The 16,903-nt window shown below is 40.8% G+C and overlaps 3 protein-coding genes across 8 annotated transcripts; all 3 read right to left on the reverse strand.

The window, feature by feature from the left end:
* Nucleotides 1–591: 591 nt before the first annotated feature.
* On the reverse strand, nucleotides 592–2,760 carry LOC114557069 (trophoblast glycoprotein). 3 transcript variants are annotated; one of them, XM_028580341.1, is made up of 3 exons: nucleotides 2,141–2,760; nucleotides 1,077–1,921; nucleotides 592–986 (listed from the first exon to the last, which is right to left on the reverse strand). In XM_028580341.1, the coding sequence occupies exons 1-3, from the start codon at nucleotides 2,398–2,400 to the stop codon at nucleotides 934–936; spliced, it is 1,158 nt and encodes a 385-aa protein (XP_028436142.1). In that variant the 5' UTR covers nucleotides 2,401–2,760; the 3' UTR covers nucleotides 592–933. The 3 variants fall into 3 exon arrangements, with proteins under 3 accessions (XP_028436142.1, XP_028436141.1, XP_028436140.1); XM_028580340.1 differs by having other exon boundaries at nucleotides 592–1,909; XM_028580339.1 differs by having other exon boundaries at nucleotides 592–1,921.
* A 92-nt stretch (nucleotides 2,761–2,852) lies between these two features.
* Nucleotides 2,853–5,870, reverse strand: LOC114557070 (transmembrane protein 222). Its single transcript, XM_028580343.1, has 6 exons — nucleotides 5,645–5,870; nucleotides 5,310–5,394; nucleotides 5,071–5,102; nucleotides 4,877–4,973; nucleotides 4,660–4,790; nucleotides 2,853–3,593 (listed from the first exon to the last, which is right to left on the reverse strand). The coding sequence occupies exons 1-6, from the start codon at nucleotides 5,779–5,781 to the stop codon at nucleotides 3,506–3,508; spliced, it is 570 nt and encodes a 189-aa protein (XP_028436144.1). The 5' UTR covers nucleotides 5,782–5,870; the 3' UTR covers nucleotides 2,853–3,505.
* A 798-nt stretch (nucleotides 5,871–6,668) lies between these two features.
* Nucleotides 6,669–16,439, reverse strand: wdtc1 (WD and tetratricopeptide repeats 1). 4 transcript variants are annotated; one of them, XM_028581539.1, is made up of 16 exons: nucleotides 16,361–16,439; nucleotides 15,604–15,743; nucleotides 15,374–15,457; nucleotides 15,174–15,220; nucleotides 14,490–14,601; nucleotides 12,565–12,752; nucleotides 11,909–12,091; nucleotides 11,705–11,799; nucleotides 11,461–11,576; nucleotides 11,284–11,359; nucleotides 11,071–11,167; nucleotides 9,926–10,096; nucleotides 9,595–9,830; nucleotides 9,085–9,253; nucleotides 8,552–8,744; nucleotides 6,669–8,282 (listed from the first exon to the last, which is right to left on the reverse strand). In XM_028581539.1, the coding sequence occupies exons 2-16, from the start codon at nucleotides 15,667–15,669 to the stop codon at nucleotides 8,070–8,072; spliced, it is 2,046 nt and encodes a 681-aa protein (XP_028437340.1). In that variant the 5' UTR covers nucleotides 15,670–15,743; nucleotides 16,361–16,439; the 3' UTR covers nucleotides 6,669–8,069. The 4 variants fall into 4 exon arrangements, with proteins under 4 accessions (XP_028437340.1, XP_028437341.1, XP_028437338.1 ...); XM_028581540.1 differs by having other exon boundaries at nucleotides 9,085–9,250; nucleotides 16,259–16,419; XM_028581537.1 differs by having other exon boundaries at nucleotides 16,259–16,419.
* Nucleotides 16,440–16,903: the final 464 nt, after the last annotated feature.

Raw genomic sequence — 16,903 nt, forward strand, 5'->3', positions numbered from 1 at the left:
AAGAAAATGGTTGCAAATCTGATATAAAAGGGAAACTTTAGATCTTTTGTCAGATTGTAATTGAGTACCATGTGATGCAACATAACTGATGGTGAAATTCTGCACTTTACATTGTGACAAATGGCCTTTTTCATATATGCACACACATGCTGTGAACACACCCGCGTGCGCGCGCGCACTCCCACACACACACACACGGTAGGTCTGACATGCACACAGAGGTGCACAGCTGCAGAGCCAGCAGGTGTTTTTACCAAGCAATATCTTTCATTCTGCCCTATTTTTCCTCTATGGAAACACTTAATCACCCACTCTTTGAACTGAAATAGTAGGGCCACCTCACCTGGAGAAAAATTAGTCTGTGTAGAGTGGTCTCACTGCAGTCATAATAAAACAGGGGCACAAAAAAAATGAAGTACATCAAAAGTTTATTTTATTTATAATTAATGCAAATAATATTTCATATCATACAGTAGATTGAATATCTATTCCTTTTAATGTTGGAATATAGGTCACATTATGAATTCTACCACAATAAAGATTAACTGAACTCCAAGGATTAATCAGTACAATTTACTGGGTGTCTTTCTTAAGTCAATATACAGTACATTTGTCATGCCATTGAGCTACCATCTATATAATTTATTTTTCTGGTCTTTTGCAGTATGTTAAGATATTTAAAGTCATGCTACTAATACCAAAAAACTTAGTTGACAGAAAATGAGAATATGTTTTCAATGTAGCCTTTGTATTGTTTTTATAAAATGTATTACAAACACACAACATTAGGGTCAATATACAGATAGAAGTGCCTCGAAAACACGAAAGCACTTTGTTAGATTTAAAAAGTAATAACTGCAGTATGTACAGGAAGCTCAAAAACATCTAGGGCATCTCACATCTACTTTAAATTATTCTAGCTTCATTAAAAGATCATAGGTTCACAGTTGAAGAGGTTGCCAGCTGTTTGACCTGTGTGTCTGTAGGAAGCTGCACAATACAGGTGTCACTTTGCAGCTGCTGTGACAGAGCTAATCCTAAATGCCCTTGTGCCATGCTGCCTCCGTTATTTGCAGAGATGTGCCCCAGCCGAGGGTCTGAGTCAATCTCATATCTGTAGTGATATCCCTCCAGAATGTCCTGACATGCATCTCTCATTTCAATGATCCACTTCTTCATACCTTTGCGATTCAGGTAGAGCACAAAGAGAAAGACCATGCCCACAAACCCCAGCACCAGCCCTAGGAAGACATAGGATGTCTGCAGGGTGAGGTCAGCCACCTCTGCTTGGACTGGAACAACGCATCCGAGGGCATGGACACCGAGCCCTCTCAGCCAGGTGTCACTGAACCCTCTTGGTGAGGCACACTTTACAGCATCCACATCTACCTGAGCTCTTGATTCATTCAGCCAGGCCACAAAGTTTCTGATCTCACAGGAGCAGGTGTAAGGGTTGTCTCCAAGAAGGATCCGGATGTTCCCGAGCTTCTTCAGCTCTTGTAGACCATCAGCACTGAATGTCATGAAGGCATTGTGTGTAAGGTCCAGCATCTCCAGATGGCTCATACCAGAGAAGGTTCCACTGTAGACAGCCATCAGAGAGTTGTTGGCGAGGAAGAGCTGCTGCAGGTCGGGAAGGTGGGAGAACATCCCAGGGGGCAGCAGGGTGAGCTGGTTCCCAGAGAGGTCGAGGCGGAGGAGCCCACTGAGGCCACCCCAGCGCAGCGCCGTGGTAAGGTCTGTCAGGGCGGTGAAATTGTGCAGCGAGCGGCTGAGGTTGAGCTCCTGAAGGGGACTGCCAGGTATGCTGAGAGCTTGTGGATGGATGAGGGCCAGCTGGTTCTCACTGAGGTCCAGAAAGCGCAGGTTGATGAGAGCAGAGAAGCTGTCAGATGACATCTCTGTAATCCTGTGAAGATGACTAACAATGTAACATTTGTCCTGAGACATTTAGTATTATTTTCATGCTTGGAGACAACTCACATCTAAAAAAAAAAAAACTGTCAAAGTAAAGCAAAACAAACCACATTATTAACATTATTTATTTATTAGATACACTTCAAGAAAGGTAGTCATATTATCCAAATATGGCTCAATATACATGAATAAAACAAAAATAAATAAACACTGACATTCTCACCTATTATTGCTTAAAATGATGTTGGTGACATTCTCCAGCTCTGTAAAGGAATGTGGTCCAATCCGGTGTATATTATTCCCTGTGATGATGACAGTCTTTGCATATCCTGGAATACTTTGAGGCACCGTGAGCAAATCCTTAGAAACACATTTTACTGTGCGAGTGACGGCAAAACACTCACAGCCAAAAGGACACTCCAAGCACTGGTACGGTGCACAGAGAAGGATTCCCAAAAACACACGGACTGCAAAAGCACACATCTCTAAATTATAGTCAATTAAAAATAAAGATAAAAAAAATATGAATTGAATTAAAAGCAGGAAAAAAAACAACAACTTAATTACACGTAAAATTAACGAATCAAATTCTAAACACAGCTTTTGTTCTACTAATTAATCAAATGCTGCAGAGGCGGCAAAGTGTGCTCCAGCATCAGCCCCTCATGTGCTCCACTCTGGATATAAAGGTTGATGGTAGTTCATATCAGCACAATCTGCTGGATGAAAAAGGTACGTGGTTCCCTTAAAGGTACAGAGGACGGTTAGGGCATCGACAGCCAGTGACCTACACCGCAGTCTGCCAGGGGAGACTTAAAAGGCTTTGTATACAGCACATCCAAAAGTAAGTTACAGAAGCAGAAATATTAAACTGATAGAAATATACAATAATAAAGAACACTCTTTTGGGTACATAGCATAACAAAACAAATCAATAAAATAAAGATAATTTTATGTAACATTCCAGCACGAGGATGAACCGTTACAAAGCATTTTGTCTGGAGAGAAGCAAAGAATACACTCACGTTAAAGAAAACACCTTACACATTGTCTTTATATAACAGAGGAAAGAGGATTAAAAGGGAGGAGGGCATTTTTTACACCACAATACCACTTCTTTTCCCCCACGTGGGTTCTACATAATTTCTATCTTTGGTAACGGCTCATATCTCTTAGACAAATAATTGATGAATACTTTCAGCATTAAGATTACGTGATCCATTTTTGTAGTGATTCATCACTGAAATGTACATTAGCCAGTCCGGAAACACATTCATCATTTTGAAGACACCGTAGCTTACTAACCTTACTAAATCATAAATATTTTGTAAAAAGAAGAAAAAAAAAATATCTTTAGTGTTAAAACATAATATTGATTTCCAAACTACACATAAACAGCTAGGCTTTGCCCATAAACACCCTTCTAGAAACTAGATCACTAACACACAATGAAATCCCTCATGTGGAATTCTTTGTACAAACAAACGTCCCTTCAAAACACACCACCGTCATTCATGTCAACAGCCAATGACAATGTGTAAAGTATAAGCATGAGTCTGTGAGTCATCCCGTCGGACTGCTCCCTCCACTAATGTAGGTTGAATGTTAGGATGAACGTGCCGAGGACTCCGCACAGCATAAAAAACGGCAGCCAGGTCTTGAGGAAAGCTGCAAAGCTGAAGGATACAGAGAGGGTAATGTGTGTTAGAGTAGTCTTTAACACCTGGATATATAGTGTGTGTGTGGCAGAGAGGGTAAAACACCCTCTCTTGTGTATTTTAGACAGACGCGCGAGGTGTGCTGTGTCCCAGAGGCCCACAGCCTCTCTCTCCCTCCTCCTGAACACACCCCGGCCCAGCGTGGGTCCTACTGTCCTTTCCACCCAGCCAGCGCAGGTGACCTTCAGTGGTGACACAGAGGGGAGCGCCGCCACCAGTGATGAATTACACGACTCCCCTCCTATTTAAAAGACTCCTGTGCCATGGGAGTGTATGTGCAGAAGCAGCACAAACTGTGGTGTCTCTATGTCGGTCAGCGGAGAATAACAACGGGGGTTCTCTGGGCCATATGTCTCTTAATGCTCACAAGCGTCTAGCAGCAAAGCAATTTAAAAAGTCTGTGTACACGTTAGTTATGAACATGCTTCAGATGTGTTTAGCCCAGTACTGTTAGCAACCATATTTGTCCACTGCTAACATGTGATGCTACTACTGCCTCCTCTGTCTTCTCAGTATATATGACACCATGTCTGTTCTGGATAAATAATCCCGCCTGTATCTTTTTTTTCCCATTAAAATGTCCCTATCCATCCTGGGCTTTAAGGATCGAGGGTTGTACAGATTGTTAAGCAGTTTGAGGCAAATTTGTGATTTGGTAATTTTGGACAATATAAATAAAATTGATTTGATTTGAATTATCCCATGTGATGTAGCAAACAGCACAAACAGACATGTTTTCAGCTGTAACTAGATCACAGCGTGGATTAACCATCAGGGTTGGTAGTTCAATCCCAGGCAGCTTCTGTCCACGTACAAGTGTCCTAGACAAAGACATTTAACCCAAATAGTGGTGCACTGCATGCTAATTTAAGTTATAATGGGAAAACAAGATCCCACTATCATTATTGTATTAACCCAAGATGCTAACCTGGAAGTGTGGTTGGTTCTACAGTATATGTTTCTGTGTCTTACCATGTTATTTTCATGGTAACACAAATGGCCCTAATGAGGCTAAAATATTTACCTCACATGTTTCCCACGAACAAAAGACAGCACACAAAGTTTCAGCATGTTCCAAGATGTGCTGTTGTCGTAGTGCATAAGGTTGAGGGCCATGGCGACGTGGGAATGGCAGTTATCTAAGCACAGATTGTGCTTCAACAAAACAGAAAAAATAGTTAGTACTATATGAATTACAATGTGGAAATATGTTTATCAAAAATCCTAAAACATTGTCTTACCGGCCTGCATTTGTATTCCTCAGATGCGTCATTCACTGCTTTGTCCCATGTAGCAGCACCATTGCCACACACTTTATCCACATCAAGCTTCCAATACCTACAATATTAGTTAGCAATTAATGTATTAATTTAAATGTGTGTATGATTAAGTCTGAAATACTATTAAAACACAATATTTTGATTAATGAACTTACTTGGTTGGTCTACCAAAGCCCATATTGTCTTCCTGAAAAAATCAGTCAAATTTTAAACAATTTAATGAATCATACAAATTAAGTTATACTTTTTGAAGTTATTGTGGAATTTAGCTCTGCTTGCAACTCCCATTGATTAACAATTCAAGCCATTACAATGAAGTAAACGGAGGTGAAACTACCTTTTCTAGATGAAAAATACATATATTTTGAGTAAAAGGAATTAAGGTAATATTTACCGAGACAAAGTAGGATCCTGCAAAATCTCGTATGATTCCAGAAGAGGTGCATATACCCATGTGACCAATGAAGGGGAACACCCACCTGCAGGATGCACCCAGAAGACAACATTACATCGATACGTTAACTGAGTATCAGAATACATACAATAGAGTACATTCAACGCAGTCATTTACTAAAAGGAAATAAATGACATGAGATTTAACCTATTTTATACAGTCAGCAGCTAACATACAACTGCTTCGATCATTTTATCTGACGTTAGCAAAATAACAACCTGCTGTAACATTGCACGCTAAGCTAGCAAGAAACACGACATGCGTTAGCTTCTTACGATAAAATTGGAATAGGTGTCCAGACAATGCAGTACGGGTAGCGGCTGTTTTTTCTGTCGCTTTTTAAGAAATCTCCGTGGTAGTTCATAATTATGTCGGTTTCGTCCACCTCCGCCATCACAGCCTGGAGTGACATGAGATGACAGTGACGCACAGGCGCCAGGCGACGTGGGAGCGGAAGCGCGCAGTCGTCAACCAACCAACCGACTGTCGTTCAGTGAACGCAACACCGTTCATTTGTATTTGTGCGTCGACTGTGTTTGCTTACCGTGATTTAATCCGGTTTAAGAAGTACTTTTGTAAATTGTATTTAGTCTTCAAGTATTTCTTATTAGGCCTGCTTGTTGTATGATGATGATGATAATTACAAAAATAAAGGCAACAGTCAAGAACATAAATATAGAATAGAAACTTAAAATGAAAATGTGAAAAAAGATACTATAAAGAAATACTGTAACAAATATGTACAATATAACTGTTTTAGAATGAGCAAGCTGTACAGTTTATTGCAGAATGTGCAACATATGATGTGCAAAACCTCACAGTATATAGAATATGTGCAATGTACAGGGATAATATTCCATGATGCGCGTTAAGGTAAAATAGAGACAGATAAGACAGGAAAGATAGACATTTTGTGCTATTTTACAGTATAAATGGCTACTTTATAATGTTGAATCTGCTGTTTATATCAACATTATTCCAACATCTACAAATTGCTAGTTTTTTCATTACTCTACAGTATATGGGGCATGAGAGTCTCCCTACTACTCATGCTTGTGATGTACTGTCCTCATATGTGTTGCCCAACAGTCAGCAAAAGCAGGAAGTAGAGCAGACACTGATGAATGAGCAGGATATCAGAGTTCATACCTTAGCCTCGCCTGCAGTATATCTTCCCAGCCTAGTTAGTAATGTGTAAGTGTCAGTACAGCTGTATCTGTTGTGTAACGGTTACACTAAAAGGACAAACAATTCATCATTAGTGTTACCATTTAAAGAACAAAAACAAGAGAATACAGATATGTTCAATAATTTTATTCTTTACTTTGTTTGCAACAAGGGTTATTATATATTCCTCAAAGAAAACATAGTATCTCAAATGAATGAACAAAATAAAATACATGGAAGCAGAGTGTTGCATTTTGTTAATGAGGACTGATTGCTTTACATTTACCCTATATGGGGGAATAGGAGACCCAATGAGCTGTTCTCTTAGCAAAAGATAGGATGGCTCTGTCATTTTTTGCCCACAAATATAGTCAGAGATGCATCATGCAATCAGGACTGAACACCTGACTGCAGCAGATAGTGCTAGAGCCACTCGGCTAGTAGGAAGGAAACCTATCGCCACCAAAAGCACCCAGTTGCCAAAAACCAAATATTATCATCTGTGTCCCACTTATACCCAACAAAAGTTTCACACTGACATTTCACGTCAAATGACATTTGCATTCAATGGGATTTAATTTATATCCAAAGATTGAATTACGTTTTTATTTTATTTTTTAACACAAATGTTTCTCTAATATCTTGTTGATCTTGTCAACAATCTATTGTAGTAAAACCTCTTAACTAAACTGAGAACAGTATGCCAAAATTATGTTTCAATGAAACAAAGAAAACAGACATTAATCCTAGGCCATTGAAATGACAACCTTTGGCAGAAGAAACCACTTGTTTTTTTATTTTCTGACAGTTATAAACTTAAAAAAAAAAGAAGCTTATAAATACATTTCATTGGAGCAACAGTACAACTTTCACAACTTGGAGAGTGACAATTAATTCTAGGCTTCCTGTGATCAAAACCCCAACTGAAAATATGACAAAGTCTAACTCAGAATGAATGACTTGGGTGTGCAGCCTTTCTGAGATGAGCGGACACTAAGACTCTTAGCTCCAACTGTAGAGCAGACAGGAGATGCAACAAAGCACCGTCTTCTGGTCTGTGATCCGATCCTCCATGGAAGTCACTGCGACTGTGTGACCTGACTGACCTGAAAATAGGTCATCAGAGCGCAGGCTTCTCCTTCTACGTGTTGTGTGTCTCTCTAACATAAACCTGAGGAAGGATAAGTGCTGAACTCCTCCTTCTTCGTGAGAAACTTGGGAGTGATGTGGAAGGTGCTCTCCTCAAAAGATGTCCCCCTGTCACCACTGGGTGGAGGGAGAGGCTGAGGTTGGTGCTTTGAAGGGGGCGAGATGGGTGTCTTCTCCACCCTCCGTGAATTCCTCTCCCCAAAGTGGTCTCCACCAGTCCTCTCTTTGGACAGGGGAGGGCGATGCATAGTGCAGAGATGTGACAAGACATTCACTCAATGTTTCTGTCAGATTAGGGGGGGGGGGGAGAAATTAAAATTCAAACAGGAGCTGGGAGAGTGCTTTGCTTCCTACATCCATTCTCTAGAATGGCTGACAGTTTGTTTAGCTTGGCCGACACTGTACTTGTCCCTCTGAGCTGTCTTCGTCATCTGAGCCATCCGGGCCGACGCCATGCAGGCCGACGCCACGCAGGCCTGTGATGCGATAGCCCATGTTGAGCAGCATTACCTCCAGCGGATCAGCGTTCATACGCCGCTGGTTCGCCTGTGCAGCACTCTCCATGTCCTCCACCACTCGCCCGTTCTCAGTCTCCGTCTGTATCACGAGAAAGGGATCATTTACACAATCAGCTGAAATGGTTCTTTTTTTGTACATCAAATGAACTGAGCTGACATTTTGAGTGACAGTGGCTCAGTAAAATAAAATAAAAAAAACACAAACAAATATTGTACTGTTCCCATATGACCAATCAATACAATTTTAAAATCAGTAAGCTTTTGGAAACCATGACACACACTAACCGCAACTTCTGTCAAAATATGACAAAATGTATATATTAATACACAGAACTTTCAGTTGTTTACCTCTGGTCTGGGGTTCCATAATCGAACCACAGGGTCAATACCACTCGTAGCCAAGAAGCAGTAGCTGGGGTGTGGCTGCAGGCAGTTGACTATGGACTCATCCCCCTGCAGGATCCTCACCAGATTAGTGGTCTCCTTTTCCCAGATAAAGAAGGAGCCGTCATCTGAGCCACTGACAATGTATTGGCCTTTGCTGTAGAGAAAAGGAAACCACTCAGACCATGTTCTTGGGACATGGCATATTTAGTATCTATCACAAAATTTTGCAACTGTTTTACATTGAACTTCTTTCACAGAACAAAAGACCGTTTAATGTGTGAAACATTTCCCACTTCTGATGTGAAAGGTTACTCAGCAGGGCATTCTGATATACAATTAATGTATTACGTTGTCTTCATGATTTTAAAGTACATATTTTAAACTTCATAAGAAATGTTTGACTTTTGCCCCATCACAAAACCTAGTCTTGAGCTACACAGCTCGTGACTGCCCCCTAGTGAGGCCTCGGCAGGCTGGGAGTGAGATCTACTGACCTCCCAAAGAAGTTGGCCTCTTTGATATCAGTGGTGGTGTTGCAGTGACCACAGTATCTGTGCTTGTAGTCAAAGCTGCGCTCTCTCAGCACCAACTCATCTTCAGGGATGGACTCCTTCCGACTGAATGAGTGGAATCGAATGGAGCTGTTGGCCTTCTTATCTTCTGCTGGTGAGGGGAACAAAATAAACGTATTAATGCAGAGTCACTTGGATACATTTACAAATAAACAAAGGCTGTCTTACTTACTCTTGAAATGGAAAGCTAACATTTATATGCATAGTTACACATATTCAACACAGCTGTTTACATATAGTACCAGTGTCTAAGCCAGATTTGTTTTAGCTTGTATAAAATTCTCCCAACTGAATATATACATACTTTGTAAGTACAGGAATTATCCAGTGGCAGTGTGGTTTGTGTGTTCATTTCAAGATCAAACTGTGTACATACTTATTTAACAAATGGGAGCTGCTGCAAATCAGAAGTACCAGTTCACTCTTTTCTACCTGTTTCTGTCTTGGTGAAGAGTGCAGCCTTGATATCTTTATCCAAGGAATCGCAGGCACTGCTGTGCGCCTGCTCTGGAAACTTTCCTTTGAAATCATCAAGACACTCCAGAGCTTCGGACACATACTTCAGCTCAAACAGACACCGTGCCAGCCTAAAATGAGCCTTCAGATGACCAGGGTTTAGAGTCAGAGCCTTCAGGCAGTCCCTGAGAGCATCGTAATGGTCTCCATCCCTGTGAATCACACATGTTAACTACCACTTGATGACTGCTTTTATAGCATTCAGGAGAAGATGATGGTGTCTGTGCAGTGATACAATGAGGCCTACCACTTGCGCTTCATGTATGCTGCTGCCCGGTTCCCATACAGCATGGCGTTGCAGCTGGCATGATGAATGCCTAAACTGTACAGCTGAATAGCCTGCGTCCACTGCTGACGTGCAAATGCATCATTAGCTTGTTGCTTTAACATCTCCAAGTGAGCAGGGAGCTCAGAAGAACTAAAACAAATAGAGCAAAGGAAAACATAACTCAAGTGTGTACATGCTCAAACCTTTAAAGATCTCATAGTATGCTCTTTTTCACATTCATACAAAAAACTACTTCCTTTTTCTCATACGGTCTGTCTGAATATACCAGGTGCATGTTCAGCCCTGACAAAACGTAGCAAAACATTTATTTGAACTGAAACAGGGATGCGTTGAACACCCTGCTGTGTGCCCAAGCGTACTGCCTTTTTATTACGAGTTCATACACAAGGCTGCTGATTGGATAACAAGGCTGCTGATTGGATAACATCACACACACACACACACACACAAACACACACACACACACACACACACACACACACACACACACACACACACACACACACACACACACACACACACACACACACACACACACACACACACACACACACACACACACACACACACACACACACACACACACACACACACACACACACACACACACACACACAATTCCCAGGAAACCTGGCGTTAAACCCGCAAACTGAAGCACACCATTTTGCAATTGAACGTACCCATGTATTCATTCTCTGTCTGAAACGCTCCGTTTTGGTGCCTATCTCTTTAAGGGCCCCTCCCCCAGTCTGCTCTGATTGGTCAGCGTTTCCAGGTCTTCTGAATCTGCGCTCTCGGAGTCTCTGCACCATCACTGCAGCCGGGGAATGCCTGTAACAGCACTGCAGCAGCACTTTCTACCTATGTATGGTATTGAGACATTGACAACACTACCGTACCAATGTCCTGATGGCTCGTTTAAAACCCCCGTTTCTGAATGCGGGCTGTGTGGATTGAGCGTTTTGATACTTCCACAGTATTTATTTAGCACCTTGACCTGCTTTATAAATATAAAAGACATGGAAATATTGGTTTTTACAATATGGGACCTTTAAGAAGTCTGTGTAGGAAAAAACAATCACTGACAGGGTGAGAAAACAAACCTAGAGCGCATCTTGCTTCCAGCAAATCGAATATGGCTGGTCGGAAAGTGAATTCCATTGGAGACGCCATTGGTTGTCTTTCCGTTCTGTACATCTCCTGGGAAGCCAAAGTTTCAGAAACCACCAATACATCTAGAGATATGGTACTTTATGTACCTTTATGAGGCATCATTCAAGATCTTTTGTTAATAAAATATATGTCGTCAGACCTACCTATTGCTGACTGGCACTTTTTTGGCAGCAAGAAGGTGTACGGCCTCTGTTTAAATGTCAAGTCAAACAGATATACCTAGAAGAACCATAATCATAAAAAAAAAATAAAGTAAATGTTTAAACACAGAAACAAATGAATAACTCTCTCAACATTCCCTGGGTTCTAGGAAGCATTACCTGTTCACCACCCATGTTAACTAGTAGTTCAGTGCCATCAGGACTGAAGGTGACATAGGTGGCCACCAGGACCCTCAGGCGATTATTGTAGTCTGGGAGTTTCACTGGCAGGTGCCCTGGAGCATTCAAACAGAAGGTAATGTTATTCAACCACATCCTTCACAGTCACTTCATTTCATTTCATTACAACACAAATGTGCCCATTACATAAATTTGATACCAGATAATTCAACTACATATGCACCTGCGACATAATACTGCCCAGCTCCGTCTGGGATGGGCTTCTGTCTTTCACAGAATGTGTGCACAGCTGCTGATGTGCTCTGAGTCATAGATTTCCTGTGTAATGAAAAAAAAAAAATTATCAAAACCTGGAATGGGGAATGTACTACTTTTGAATGGTTGTGGAATAATTATTATATAGAATAACATCAAAAACTAAACCAACCTGTAGTTGTTAATCATCCTGATGTCATAGAGGCGAACAAAAGGCCCGTTGGCTCCCACTGCCATGTAGTTGTTGTCCCGTGGGTTGACAGCTAGACACTTGGCCTCAACCAGCTGACCACAGAACTCCGTCAGGTCAATAAGCACCTCGGAGCGCTTACTGTTCTCCCTCAAGTCATACTGTCTGCAAATAACAAGGAAAAAATAGACACATCACCTGTAGCAACATTAGGCGTCGGGTATCTTTTGACTAGGGCTGCAACTAACGATTATTTTCATAGTTGATTTATCCGTTGATTATTTTCTCGATTAATCGATTAGTTGTTTGATCTATAAAAATGTCAAAACATGGTGAAAAATGTGGAGCAGTGTTTCCCAAAGCCTAAGTTGACGTCCTCAAATGTCTTGTTTTGTCCAAAACTCAAAGATATTAAGTTTACTGTCACAGAGGAGAGAAGAAACTAGAAAATACTCACATTTAAAAACCTGGAATCAGAGAAATTATATATATATATAAAAAAAATGACTCAAACTGAATAATCGATTATCAAAATAGTTGGCAATTAATTTAATGGTTGACAACTAATCGATTCATCGTTGTACCTCTACTTTTGACTACAAAGAAGGATTGAGGTGAGAAGGGGATTGTATTCTAACCTGATGATGCCATCCTCCGCAGCACTCCAGAAGGTGTTGGGCCACATGGGTGCTGTGGCAATGCGTTTGACTCTGTTCGTATGATCAGAAAACATATGGATGGTTTCCTTCACCGTCAGGTCATGCACATGGACCTTTGTGTCGGCTGCACCCGTTATCAAAATTCTGTCCCCGGAGTGAGGGAGGAACTGCATGGACACACAAAAACGCCAGAATTAATCGATTAAGTATAGACACAATGTTTTACAATGGCTTCTTTTTCAAACACATTGTGATCTGATTATTGCCAATAGATCAAGGGATTACTAAAGTGTTGACAGAGAGTACTTAAACCATAATCCATTGATATTCTCTTTTCCAGTGATGGAGTACTCGAGTCCGACTCAAGTCTCTGTTCTCTGGACTTGTGACTTGACTTGGACTCACGGACTGATGACTTGTACTTGGGACTTGGACTTGAGGATATATAAAATCGGACTTAAGCATTCATGAAAAAGGATTCAGATGTTGGATGAAGTGTCTGACTAAATAGGTTATACAAATTTGATATAAGATGTTACACTTTTCCTGTTTCGGGCTCCAAAACTAGCCGGGAAGCAGCTGGGGAGATGTTCCATCCAGGACTGATGTTGCTCTCCTTGCTTGACAACACACTCGCTGACACACTTACATTAATTACATTACATGTTATTTACCTGACGCTTTTATCCAAAGCGACTTACAATTGCTATATATGTCAGAGGTCGCACGCCTCTGGAGCAACTAGGGATTAAGTGTCTTGCTTGCTTGGACACATTGGTTGATTGATCGCAGTGGGATTCAAAACCAGGTCTCCCACACCAAAGGTATGTGTTATATCCACTGCGCCATCACCACCCCTGCAAATTCTCGCTCTTACTTTCACTACTCTCTTAACAAAGGAATTTATATTGATATATGCAACTGTAGTGCATGATTCGCGGGCTCCTTACTACAAGTTCACATTTGGAAAATGCAAAGAGATGCACCTCGGATCATGAAGTTCGCCTGGAAAGAGCACCGCTAAATGTTGTTTCGAAAAAGTCAGTAGATAAACTCCCTTTGCAATCGTGACAGTGGTGTCATTTTTGTTTAATGTAGACCCTCTTTTATTAGTATATCAGCTCTTTAAAGGTGTCAGAGTGGAGAAATGTAGGCAGTCCACACACACCCACACACACACCCACACACACACCCACACACACAACCACACACACAACCACACACACAACCACACACACAACCACACACACACACACACACACACACACACACACACACACACACACACACACACCTCGAGACTTGACTTGGACTCAGGTAATGGTGGCTTGACTCTTTGGTGACTTGGACTTGAACACTAGGGACTCGAGACTCAACAGTTGGGGCCTCGACTACAACACTGCCCCTTTCTATGCAATGAATCAGTCCGATTCATGGCTTTAAACTCCACCTCTACATGATCTTACACTGTAACATTCTCCCTACAGTATCAGACCTCATTCCCAAGCTTTTAGTCATGAAGCTACATTAGTTGGCCCCTGTTGTGATTTTTATGTGGAAACTGCAATAAAACTGTGCCTTGAACAGCCTCAGCATAGTCAAACGTGAACAAAGATGGTTTTCAATCAAACAAGTCACTCATTACATGGCCAACAGTGCCACCTAATGTACTGGAAGTGTTTTTGTTTAATCAAGGACATTTGTTAATAAATAAAGGGTGAGGTGAGGCAGAGCAAAGTGTCTTACCAGCAGTGCATTTTTGCATATGACTTCCAGAATTTTACATTTTAAGCGCATTATGACTAGATTCTCAATGTGTACTTAAATGAAGCCACTGTAAATGATATCAGCCCACTTTCCCTCCTGCCATTTAATGCATCCATCTTACAATCAGTCCTCCTTACCTTTACAGAGAATATATTTGCTGCATGACCTGTGTGCATAGTTGTAAGCTTCTTGTGTTTGAATGGATCCCAGATGATGGCATGTTGATCATCTGAGCCAGAGGCCAGTAAACTGACAACAAAAAGAATTACCAGGACAAGTCAACATTTGTTTAGGCCCTTTACTACTAATGCCATTTAAAATCGTATACTGTGAAACGTTTTAAGATGTGCAATAGAGGACTCACTGTATACAGTTACAACCTATAGACCTTGGGGTTAGCCGTTCAGCCTAATACAACAGGATTTTAAATGTCCTGGATCCATTGCTGGTGGGGTTTTCTTGCCAATTTCAACCCAAACTGAAGTTTTTTATTTTGGTAATTTAAATCAATGCCTCCTTGAGCATTAAAGGTGTCAAGTGTGAGGCAAATAAATAATTGCTTAAAAAGCCATTTTTGGAGGCATACCAACCCCATAACAGAGTAGTAAGACACGATGGGCCTGTTGTATCATTTTTGGCATGTAGAACAGCATACAAATTTTTATTTGGACATATAACCCAGCCATAATAGGCCTTCATGGTACATACTGTGTGTACAATGTACCTAAGGATAAGACTATAGTTATATGGTGATGTAAAGCAGCTAGTGATCCCAGATCGGAGACTATAATTGTACATAAAGTGAAATATATAATACTTACTCTCCTCGTTCATTCCATTCCAAACAGTTCACACAGCCAGTATGGCCCTGTTAAGACAGACAGTATAAACTGTAAGAATATATGATAATACACAGAAATATTTCTCTTTCACTTTTGTTCCTCCAACTCTTTCCTTCTACATGCACACCCACCCACCCACACCCACACACACCCACACACACCCACTTGCTGTCACTGACCTGAAGCTCAGCCTCCAGTCCAAGTCTTTTGATGAAAGGGTCAGTCACATGATAGACCCTTTGGAAGCCTGATGCTCTCTTGTCCTGAAGACATGAATCAGATTTGTGTACATAAGAAAGGATCAAAACAAAATGTAAAAAAAATTAAAATAACATTTGGCTGAGGAATCTTTTCTGGTTAGCCCTATCAAGATAGCTCACAGGATGCTCTGCCATTTGTTTATACTCACTCTGATCTGCCGGTGCAGGATGTCTCTGGTGATGTTGACAGCAGTCATGGCGTCACCACGAAACATAAATTAGGGTCTGGGCTGGAGGTTCGAGGAGTCAGCGCTCAGATGACATTTACGCTGTTTCCCCCGATAATAAGCTGTAAAGACGATGTAAACATTAAGCTATGGTAGAAAACACAGGAAGGACAAAATCACATTTTACGTTGGTTTAATGCCAGTTATAGAGCAACGGTAAGGACAATTGATCAGCAATTTTAACTATTCACTTATTATATTCTGAAACATAAGAATGTCATTAAAGAGTTGCTGGTCTACAGACTTTGCTGCCTTTAGTGCCATCCACAGTGGGTTTGCTTCCGTCAACGAGCAACAAGGCATTAGCTAACTATGAAATGTTAGCTATGCAGCTCTGTCAGTATTATAATCGGCTGTTTCGCAAAAACACTGACAATTATTTAAACATTAATGCATTGTTAGCCTGCAAGAATCGTTAGCCACCTAACATTATGCATCGGGCCTTTTAAGAGACCTGCCGTTTACCAAGTAACGTTAGCTGGTTAGCGTATTTGCCTTACCTTGCTAGCTAAACAAAACGTCCACTTCAGGTAACGTTAACGTTAATATTTATACAGGACTGCTTAAGAAATCTCACCGGTTTCCTTGAACTAAAAAGGCTTCTGTCAAGAAATGTCCATTTAATAAACGTGAGAAATCACACTCTTTTTGAGTTTGTTGACAGGATTCTCGCTAATACCTTCTCTGACATGAACACAATCCTCCTCCCACTGAGCATACGCATGTTTGTTTCGCGAAAACAGATCAATCATTTCCGGTCCATGTTAATTTCAGAATAAAAGCATTCTCCCTGTAAATCAGAGTTAAACATCATACTAAAGCACAAAAAAGCAATTCAGCAGCAAAAAATAACTTTACAGTCCAAACGGTGTTTAATGTGATAATAAATAATAATTAATCTGTCTCATACAGAAACATGCTAATTACCAGTTGTTGTTTTTTACTTTAACTTTTAATAAAGAATAAAGTGAGACAGTTAGCTTTAGGCCTACTGGTAACTGAGAATAAGAAAGAAGAAATACGGCATACATGCGTCCAGACAGATGAACAAGGGATGTAGATCAAAGGTCTGATCCGACCATAGTGGCAGCATTAGTAGGCTATGTAAAGATGCATTGAATATGCTGAGTCAAATTAAAACACAAGACCAGGTTATTATATCTGAGGGTATATTGTTGCACTGATGAAGAATTGTAAATGTTTTGGCAGATAAAGATGTATC

Source organism: Perca flavescens, chromosome 6, assembly GCF_004354835.1.
Source record: "Perca flavescens isolate YP-PL-M2 chromosome 6, PFLA_1.0, whole genome shotgun sequence".
NCBI lineage: Eukaryota > Metazoa > Chordata > Actinopteri > Perciformes > Percidae > Perca > Perca flavescens.

Coding starts and splice junctions, on each gene's coding strand:
- LOC114557070 (XM_028580343.1), bottom strand. CDS start 5,781: ATGTCACTCCAGGCTGTGATGGCGGAGGTGGACGAAACCGACATAATT. Junction 5,395..5,644: donor ACACCTATTCCAATTTTATC/GTAAGAAGCTAA, acceptor TGCATCCTGCAG/GTGGGTGTTCCCCTTCATTG. Junction 5,103..5,309: donor CAGGATCCTACTTTGTCTCG/GTAAATATTACC, acceptor TGATTTTTTCAG/GAAGACAATATGGGCTTTGG.
- wdtc1 (XM_028581539.1), bottom strand. CDS start 15,669: ATGTTTCGTGGTGACGCCATGACTGCTGTCAACATCACCAGAGACATC. Junction 11,168..11,283: donor AAAGTGCCAGTCAGCAATAG/GTAGGTCTGACG, acceptor TTGGCTTCCCAG/GAGATGTACAGAACGGAAAG. Junction 8,283..8,551: donor TATGGAACCCCAGACCAGAG/GTAAACAACTGA, acceptor CTCGTGATACAG/ACGGAGACTGAGAACGGGCG.
- LOC114557069 (XM_028580339.1), bottom strand. CDS start 2,400: ATGTGTGCTTTTGCAGTCCGTGTGTTTTTGGGAATCCTTCTCTGTGCA. Junction 1,922..2,140: donor ATCATTTTAAGCAATAATAG/GTGAGAATGTCA, acceptor TTACATTGTTAG/TCATCTTCACAGGATTACAG.